Source organism: Varanus komodoensis, unplaced genomic scaffold, assembly GCF_004798865.1.
Source record: "Varanus komodoensis strain SLA01 unplaced genomic scaffold, ASM479886v1 scaffold8, whole genome shotgun sequence".
Classification (NCBI taxonomy): Eukaryota; Metazoa; Chordata; class Lepidosauria; order Squamata; family Varanidae; genus Varanus; species Varanus komodoensis.
Genome location: NW_025336481.1, coordinates 21536184 through 21546273, shown reverse-complemented (window position 1 = coordinate 21546273; position 10090 = coordinate 21536184). Strand labels below are relative to the sequence as shown.

General features: G+C 38.6%; 1 protein-coding gene across 1 annotated transcript in view; it reads left to right on the top strand.

Moving 5' to 3' along the window:
* The first annotated feature begins 2017 nt into the window (after positions 1-2017).
* ANO4 (anoctamin 4) overlaps positions 2018-10090 on the top strand; it is a 92418-nt gene continuing 84345 nt past the window's right edge. The window contains exon 1 of the mRNA XM_044455295.1: positions 2018-2132. Coding sequence (XP_044311230.1) covers positions 2063-2132 — 70 coding nt within the window. The 5' untranslated portion in view covers positions 2018-2062. The remainder of the gene's footprint in view (positions 2133-10090) is intronic.

Sequence of the window (10090 nt, the reverse complement as noted above, 5' to 3'; positions counted from 1 at the left end):
AGTGGTCAGTGAGAAACAGAAAGGGTTCAGAGTGTACACTGTGGAAAATTGGAAACCACACATTTTATGGCTACAGCATTAAAATACTTAATGGAAAAGATTAATCTGGAGTATCTGAGTCAATCCAACACTGACTGAAGAAATTTAGGTCAAATCCTAGATTAGTCTGTCGAATGTCACCACTGATAACCTTCATGATTCTGTTCTTATCCAGTGCAATTTCTCTTAGTCATTTAAGCTCCATGTATCTCTTGTTAAATAATAAAGTTGTTTCTAGCAGCATTCCTATGAGGTTGATGACTTCATTTTTAAATTTTATTTATTAATTAAAATATTTTATGCTACTTCTTGACCAAAAAGCTTCCTAGGTGGTTTACATGTAATCAGTTTTACTGTAATATAATTGTTTTATTATTCTAATTTTTTCATGGACAGAATATGTTGTTTATTCAGAATTTTTACAGTGTATATCCTTCAAAAAGTAATGGATCAGATCCTACCTTCATATGTAATGTCTATCTGATACTAACACTCAGTGAATTAAGTCTTCCATTAAATACTTTGAAAAACAGATTTTGAAACTCTTCTCTTTAAAGGCTTTCTGTGGTTTATGCCTTTCATGTATGCAAAACAATTCAGATGTTTTTATATAATTATGAATCAGGCTGAGATAAAATCATAAATCTATATTTATTTACAAGAATGAATAAAACTGTAGCCATGGTGCCATGTGATTGACTACAGTACTATACTTCGATGTTGGTTAAATCTGCCAAGAAAGATGAAGAGAAATAAGGAATGATCTCTCAGAATGCTTTCCAATTAAATGTTTCTTCCATCTCAGTTGACAACTGTGAAAAAGTTATCAAGGCTGACATTGTGCAGTCTTCTCTTCTGAGTTTTAGCTAGCTGGCTATCCAGTCAGTTGGTGACACCATCTTCCTTCCGTGCTCCTTGCTAACTGTCAGCCAGCCAGCTTAGCCACTGGGTGTGCTCTACCCTCATTGTGATGTTTGGATTTCTTGCCTTCCCTTTGGGATTTGTTTTTCTTAAATGTTTTTTCTTCTGCTAATGTACTGATATGCACATAGAAAGCTCCATTTTCATTCATTCATGCAATACACTTTTATACTTCTCCAATAGTCAAAGGTCTCTGGGTGATGAATAAAGATTAACACCTTAAAACTACGGTACATTAATATAGGTTAGCACTTGGAGAAATGAGTTTGCTATTAATTCATGTGATGTGTTTTTCTTAGAATTAATGGAAACAGAAATGTCCTAATTGATATTTCTATGAATATCATAGAGACAGTTGTACTTAAACTCTAGAACATTAATCAGCCCTTTACACAGAATATGCAGGAGATAAAAGTAACCTTGAATAAGGTTTTTTCCTTTGTGGTTAAATCATTTACCCTGGAGATTTTTTGAAAACAAAATGGTGAACTACAACTCCCAGTATTCTTGACCACTGGCCTTGCTAGCAGGGGTGATGGGAGTTGAATTCCAAAACATCCAGAGAACCCAGCTGAGGAAATCAGCTCTTGCATGCAATCTACACAGTGCAGACAGAAAAAAATCCTTCAATGCCCAGAGCATGCTGAGCATTATAGGCCTTTTTCTGTCTAAACTTCATAGAATATCTTTAATCAGTTTGAAGTCTAGGAAATTTGCAGACTTAAAGCAGAATCCTACACATGACTATTCAGAAATAAGGCCCGTTGAATTTAATGGGGCTCACTCCCAGGTAAGTATGTATAGAATTTAAGCCTTAAATCATGAATCCAGATTAGTAGAAAATGCATGCATGTATTGGCTTCTTTCAAATGATTCATTTCAGTCCCCTTTCAAGCTATGTCAGTATTTGTAATATAGTTATGCAAAATGCCTCCTACAAACCATTACTTTTTTCTTTCTGGTAGGTAGAAGCTTATCTATTCATGGGGCTGAAAAGTGTGTGCAGATCTACCAAAGGAAAAGTGCACCAAATCATTGTTTATCACAGCGTCCATCTGTGGTTAGGCATTCTTCATTTCCACAAGGCAGGCAGTCGATAAAAATGGAAGCCTCATCTTCTGGACCTGCCATATTGCCAGCTCCAGTTGGGAAACGAGTTACTCATCAGCCAGGTAACTTATCTAATTCCATCATTTTCCTGGTTGCTTTACACACATGTTCATAGCATCTGCTCAAGCTTGCATGGGAATCAATCTATAGATCGATGTCAATAGATTGATAGTCACCTTGGCCTTTATTGGTATGCCTGTTCATAACTGCTGTGGCTATCAGTCTAGTACAGGAACCAAGAGCACTTGCTGATTCTAGACACATGGAGATATTTCATAGCTTCTGAGATCCCCATTTGAAAAATCACCATCCAGTGTACTTACTTTGCCTAGCACTCACTATTTGTAAGCTTTCATGCAAGTGTTAACTACTAGGGATTTCACTGTAATGCCAGTTCTTTCCTCTACTCTTCTCAGTACAAACAAAATAACTTCTTTCATATATATCAAAAAAGCTCATGTTTATAGAAATTACAAACAACATCTATTATCTCTGTGCTTAAAGCAGTTCTGGCTCAGCATTGGAGCTGTTTCCGAATGGCTTATTTTCATTTGTTTGTAGTGGACGGCACAAAGCAGCTGCTTGGTAGGATTCTGGTACCCCTTGTTGTTGTTGTTTAAATGTCATTGAGCCTGGCCATTGATCAGTAAGGGGTATCTCTGAGTCCTTTTCTTAGAGTCTAATGTGTCCAGGGCCAGGACATGGGCAACCAGAGATAAGAGGGAGGCACTGGGACCAGGGCAAGAGAACTGGAGGGGAGACAGAGTCCATAGTCCAAAACCCAAGTTTAGTGGCAGATCTAAGTCATAGTCACAGAGCAGCCAATGTCAGGAACAAGGAATTTGTATCAGGGCAGACACATGGTCTGAACAAGCCAAGAGTCAAGAACAGGAAGACAAACAATGGTGCAGGTCCCTTGCTGCATCGCACTGCTGGCTCATATTTAGCTTGTTGTCTACAACAACTTCAAGGTCCCTTTCTCTCTCAGTACTGTTGAACCAAGTATTTCCCATCTTGTATTGAGGCAGCTGATTTATTTTATTTATTTTTGTTTAGGTGGAGAAATTGGCATTTGTCCCTGTTTTCTGTCCAGCATTCAAGGTTGTCTAAGTTCCCCTGAATCTTCTTTTTGTTAGCTATTCCACCCAGTTTAGTATCAGCCACAGATTTAAATATTGTTCTTCCCTGGATTTCTTCATCAAGATCATTAGGAAGATGTTGATGAGTAGTGGTCCCAAGACTGAGCCCCATGGTACCCCACTTATAACTTTTCTCCAGTTGAGAAGCTACTGTTGATCATCACTCTTTGTGACCTATTTTGAAGCCAGTCCTTTTGACCATCTCTCTCTCTTTCATATATATTCCAACATTTTGCTTTGGTAACTCTCAAAAACTGTGTTGTTGTTGTTTCCTTTTCCTTTCTTAGAAATGTAGGAAGATGACTGACCTCTGGGATGCCTTTTTGATGCTTCTTATTTAAATACTGTTTTTGCTTCATACATATGTATAGCAAGATTTTAAATTTGTATTAGGTTTAAAACAAGACATAATTGCAGGGAGCTCCAAAAGGATTTCTTCAGACTTGGAGAATGGCCATCAAAATGGCCAATGCAGTTTATTGTAAGCCTGTGAATAGCATCAGGGCAACCCACCCCCTCTCCAAGGTGAACTCCATGTTAGCCACAATTAAGGGGAATAAAATGTGAAGCTCATACTTACCTTATACAAATCATTAAATCGTATGGCAAAAAGCAATCATTTTGACCCCCATGAATAATTTTCATTCTTTTCAGTGGTAATTGCTTACAGGTAAGCTTATCTGTGCTCTGCTTGGAGCTGATATTTTTAAAATAGGAATACAAAAATTGACATAAACCAATTCATCCAACAGTTGCACATATCTATAGTCCTTCCTTTTTTCACGTCAATATGTCAGTTTGTTTCCTTCATGCTATTGTGTAGATTTCAAAGAAAATGATAACGTGGGTTAATTGTGTGGTTTTAATTATTCTGTAGGGAATTTTGCCCTCTTTGGGTGCCACCAATCTAGAAATAATGAAGGCTCTCTTTTTAAAATGTTAGTTGATTTTGTCAGGCCCTGCAGCTCACAACATGATATATTAGATAATAGGAAGAAAACTGGTAATATCTCACATTCATTATTCATTCAGAAACTGAAATAAACAAGAAGGAAATCTTGACAGTATTATATTTTCCACACCAGCCATTATTTTCTACACATTACTTAGAAAAATGAAAATTGTGTTTCCATAGCTTTCTAAAGCATGAAATCTTGTGGATGTATAGAGAAAGGTCTATGTTGTTGTCCATTGTCTGTCATCTTTGAACATAAGGCATGGCCTGCCAGATTAGGCCCAATGGGCCATGTAATCTAGCAACCTGTTCACCATAGCGTCCAAGTCATTTGTTTCAGGGGAAACTTGCATGCAGAATACAAAAGCAGCAGCTGCTTACCAATGCTTGACCTGGCGTCTAGCATTCATGGGTGTAAGTTTCATTTAGTGAATAGCCCTTGTTCAACTACTTTCACCACATCCAAAATCTTTAACCCTCTCATGTCATTCCACACACCCTGGTAAACTCATCACCATCATCGTTATTATATTTATACCCCACTTATTCCCAGATACTGGAATGCCAAGAAGGCCCCCTCCCGTGTTCCCACCAAGCATGCATTAAAAGGCATTGGCCTTTCCTCATAGAGAAGATGCCCAAACATCTTTAGGATTTTATTGCCTTTTCTGTACTTTACCCTGTGTTATAACAGTCTTTTGGAGAAGGGGTGACCAGAACTGAAGACATTATTCAGAACTGTGCATTTACTTTCAGGCCCTTTCCTAGGGGTCAGACAAGACAAAGCTTGTCTTTCCCAATTGCACCAGAGCCTGGCTACCACCATTTGCCCAGACAAGAAAAAAAACCCATTTGTAATCATATATTTTGTGCAATTGTAACAAGGAGAAATAAATTTTAATAAATACATTACTCAATTAAATGTAAGTATTTATTTAATGTAGCAGTACATTATTTTGATAAATAATAAGTTCAGGTGCAGCAACAGGGATGCTTAAGTCAGTTCTCAAGTCCGCACTTCTCCAAAGCAGCTGAGAGCCTCCCCAGCAGCCCTGGAGGATCTTTGTCTCTCAGCTTCTCTGACTCAGCCATTTCAGTGCAACTCATTTGTTCCCTGAGTGACTCTCAGATACTGCTCAGCAGGCAATCATATCTGATAAGGATTCCCTGCAAGATTTCTTAAAGAAATCTTTATGTTTACCCAGTGCTAAATTAGGGTTCAGCGTGATTAAGCAAAGGATCTTGTGTTTGCTGCTGTATAGGCTGGTGTGAGTGTTGCAGCCTAGCACTGATCTAGCACATCCATAGCCTCACTTGCTGAAAAAGAAAATGAGAAATAGAGAAAACTCCAGATGACCACACCCAACATTTTTATGTAGAAAAGTGTGGGAGACAAAATTGACCCCTGTGGAATTCCATATTGGAGAAGCCACTGAGCCAAGCAACATTCCTTGAACATCACCTTCTAGAGCCGACCATCTAAGTGGGAGAGAAACCACTGCAATGAAGTACTTCCTGCTACCAACTCAGACAATTGTCCCAGAAGGATATCATGGTTAATGGTATCAGAAACTATTGATGCTCTCAATAATCAGTAAGATCACACTCTCCTAATTTCTTTCTTGAAAAGGGTCTTCATATAGGGCAGCCAACACTGATGCCATGCCAAAATTTGACCTGAACCCCAACTGAAATGGATCTAGATAATCAGTCTAATCCAAGAGCATCTGAAGTTTACTGTTAGCTAGCTACTTGAGGATCTTGCCCAAGAAAGAAACATTTGCCACCAGCCTAAAATTAAGATTTTACAGGGCCAGAGGTAGTTTCACCACTGCTTCTTTCAGGTGGCCTGGAACCACTCCCTTTCACAAGGAAGAACTAATCATCTCCCTTGCCAAGCTGGATGTTCTCCCCTGACAGTTTGCATAAGCCAAGAAGGGCAGGGAGCCGATACAGAAGTGGTTGCACAAACCTGTCCAAGCTGCTTGTCAACATCCTTGTGTTGTCCCAGCTGAAACTCATCCAAGAAAACTGAAAAGGCTGTGCTGAAGATACCTCATCTGATTCATTGTCTTGAAGTTTCAACTCTCCCTAGGGAAGAGTTAGTTTTTCTCAGCTCTGTCCATGAGGTAGTTGGTACAGCATCAGGGCAACCTTGATTGCTAAGAGAGATTTACTTCTCCCAGCTCGCACACTCATTCAGGACTCACTTATGAATGCTAGATGGGCTGCCTCATGGATAAAGGAAGACTTATTTTGAACTAACATGGCATTTAAAAGCAGCATCTGGAGATCAGAGGGTAGGTTGGTAGGGCTACTACAAAACCTGCAGATGAAGAGAGGTCCAGAACATGTCACATCCATGTCCGATTTGTGTTTCCTAACCTGGCTAGTTCTCCTCCCAATACCGTATCACCTTTAATACATAACCACACCAATGGAGGTCCCCTCAATCTCCTGGATGCATGATCAGGCTTTAAGAAAAAAAACCTAGCCCCACACATAAGAACCACAGAACCAATCAACCTGATGTTCAGGGAATGGCCCTTGGGCAACCTCATCTGCATCAGGGCTACAAGGGCAAAGATTCTGCCTGGGCAACTTGTACAGCTGGCTCAAATTGGCAAGTAATTGGACTGGCTTCTTCCTTCCTACCTCCTGTCCTCACCTTCATCTAGTGGGTACTTTTTCTCAGACAGCTAAACTGAGTTCCAGTCAGGACCAGTAAGATGGTCAGTCAACCTATCTACTTCTGTAAGATATCCTGGCTATTTCCCCCTTTTGGTCTGGGGCTTGAATTTGAGCTGAGCACTTGAGCAGTACTATTCATCCTTCCTTAAGTCATCTTTCCTTCTCTGAGTCACCTCTGTCAGTTGCCAGTAATTATCAGACCCCACTCAGCAGCTGATCATTGCATTTTCAGAAGTGCAGAATCAGTCATTTGCAAATTAAATCATTACAGTGACAATTCAAGTGTGAATTATTTCTTAATGAAGGTGGCAAATTTCCACTCTGTTCTGATCCAAGATATTCCATTTTATTTATTTAACTTAAATTCTGCTAAATTGGTTCAAAGACCCTTTTAGCCAGAGTCTTCATCTATACATGGAGCAGAACACTGAAATGTTTGAACATTCTAGACTATGTTGGTCTGCTGTGGGGGTGTGCTATTTTAAAAAATAATGTATGTAGTAAATTAGTACATATTCTAGGTCATCCTTTCTCTGATAAATTGCTGCTGGAAATTTTGCCACTGAAGGAACATTCAAGAAAGGAATTCCCTACTTTAAGGCTGAAGTCCATTCTACCATTTCAGGCCTCTAATGCCTCACTCTGCAGCATATTTAGGCTTAAGGCTCAGTTTTTACAGTAAGAAGTTGTGATTGTACTTCTTGTTCTTTGTCTCCCTCTCCTCCATATTGCTGCTTCTGTACTGATGTCAATTCTTATTTGACAAATTGAACATCTGGTAACATCTTGTGTCCTGTGTATCAAAGCCAACATATGGAGTCCATTCTCCATGAGAATTCTCCTTCTTAGCTATAATGTCTAAAACTAAAGACTGGATATTTGCCATGATATTGCAAAACCATGGGTTGTTTGAGTGTGCATGGGAGTTAAACAACCAGAAATAACTTGTGATGAGTGTCAGTTAACTTTCTAGATTCAGGCATAACAATACTGTTTTGTTTTTAATGTGTTATTTTTAATTATGTTTAATGAATTTGTTTTGTTTCATTTATTCAGTTTTATTAGTGATTTTAAGATGCCTTGAATGCCTTTTTTGCTAGAAAGATGGGGTACAAATCAAACAACTCTGATATGGAGCATTCCTAGGCTGTTTAGAAAGTAGAAGTGGGAGAAGTCGAAGCATGGGGGAGACAAATATGGGAGACAGTTATGTGTGAACTAAGTCCGTGAGTCTCCACACTGCCTCTAGCAATTGTCTGAAACAGGGGTCACTTGGCAAGGAGATTAACAGAACTCCAAAAACTAAAACAATTCTACTTGTTTTGGTCAATGCAGGGGTCACTCAGAAGAAAGCCATTTTCTACAGCATTCCAGTGATCTGTGCTATCTGATCTCCAACCTTCACTCTATAATATTGCTGGATAGTCTATTTAGGTTCAAATTTAAATCTCAGTGCATTTATTTCCTATTAACATGATGTCTTAAATTATATTTGCCCTGTTTCAGACATAGGGAATGAAGAACAGTTTAAAATTAATTTATTTAATTTGCACATGGAAAAGGCAATTTAGCACTAACATTTTTGTTGAGATTCCAATTAGATTTTGAAAATGGGATGGGTTTGCTGTTTGGTCACTTTTTGTACAACAGTACTATTCGCAAACTGAGTACTAAATAGCTCCACTGAGATTACCTCTTCCATGTACCTTGCAGTACTGCAGCATTTCACTGATGTATTCAGTTGGCATGCTGAGGCTTCATTCAATATTAGCTGGTTGAAGTGCTGCGTGTTGGCTTTCTGCTTTCATCTTCATACTGTGTCACAGACTGTGTTTGCTCTTATCGGTTTGTTTGTTTTGTTTTAGCATTTCAATTTGTTATAGATGAAATCCAGATTTGTTTTTATGCTTGCAAGTTTGCAGTATTCTTTCTATTACTGAAATGAGTTTGAGATTTGCATGGTAAAAGGGGACCATCTTATCCAGAGAGGTTTTAAGAGTGATTGAGAAGCCACTTAAAGCAGTCTGCTTTGAGGAAGCTACATTTCAGTCCAACTTGGTCCAATGAGCAAATTTAGCTGATGAGGCTGAGATCATATTCTACCACCAGGTATTCTTGATGAAACCTCAGGAGAGTGCTATTTAACCTTCCCATCATTGCCCACTGACATGGGTGGTGGGAAGAAGGTATGGGGCACTCCTGCATTCACACATGCATGTAAGCCTCTCCATCACCTGGCACTCCATGTAGCCTTCAAGATGGAAAATATTGGTGACCCCTGTGCTAAAACACCATCTTTTCCAGATTAGGTGACTTAACTCTGAGCAAAAGATGAATTAAGAACATAAGAAGAAGTCCTACAAACTATCAGCATGTTCTAGCCAGGAGTGTTTTTTCTGTCTAATTATGCATAGCATCACACCCTAAGCATATTATCATACTAAAAGGTGAAATTATTTAAGTAAAATGTTTAAATATATATTCTAAAGAATAGTTCAAATGTAGTACTGAACAACTCTCTGATCACAGAACTATTTTGTCTTTTTTCCATGTCAAATCTAAATCCAAATATCCATCCTTTGAGAGACAAGCATCCAATGTGACAATGTGTACAACATAATACATCACATGTGTCCTGGTTTTATTAAATATAGAGGAATGCTTTGTTTGGGCTTTTAAATATTCATTCTCTTCTTAGGCTGCTATCCCAAACAGACCTGCTAAAGAGTAAGCCCAGGTGAACATAGTACAATCTAAGAGCAGTGCTGAGTAAACATGCAGAGGTTTGCTGCGCGTTATCTACTTATAGCACATGCCTCATGATTGGTTCTGCTCTTAATCTCCAGTCCTTTCCTACTATTTCACATGATGCCAGCAGAAGACTTAGGACTTTCTTATTATTACAGACTTATTGCAAGAAGTCTGAAATTATGCAGAAATTTGTTCATGTACCTTATTAATGTACATATTAATCAGTGAAAGTGCCTGATAAAATGCAGCATTGCCAAATGGAACATGGCAGTTCACAGGGATCTGCACTCCACAGGAGCTAGTATCAATTATTCCCTGAATAATTGGTTTGGAAGAAACCATACAGAAACTTTGAGCAGATTTATAAGAAAGTGATTTAGTATTGCAAACCTTATATAATGTTTTGCATTCTCACAGAGGATTCTCATAACCATTTAACCCACAATAGTTAATAGACATGTAACAAATAAAAGCCTCCTAAACT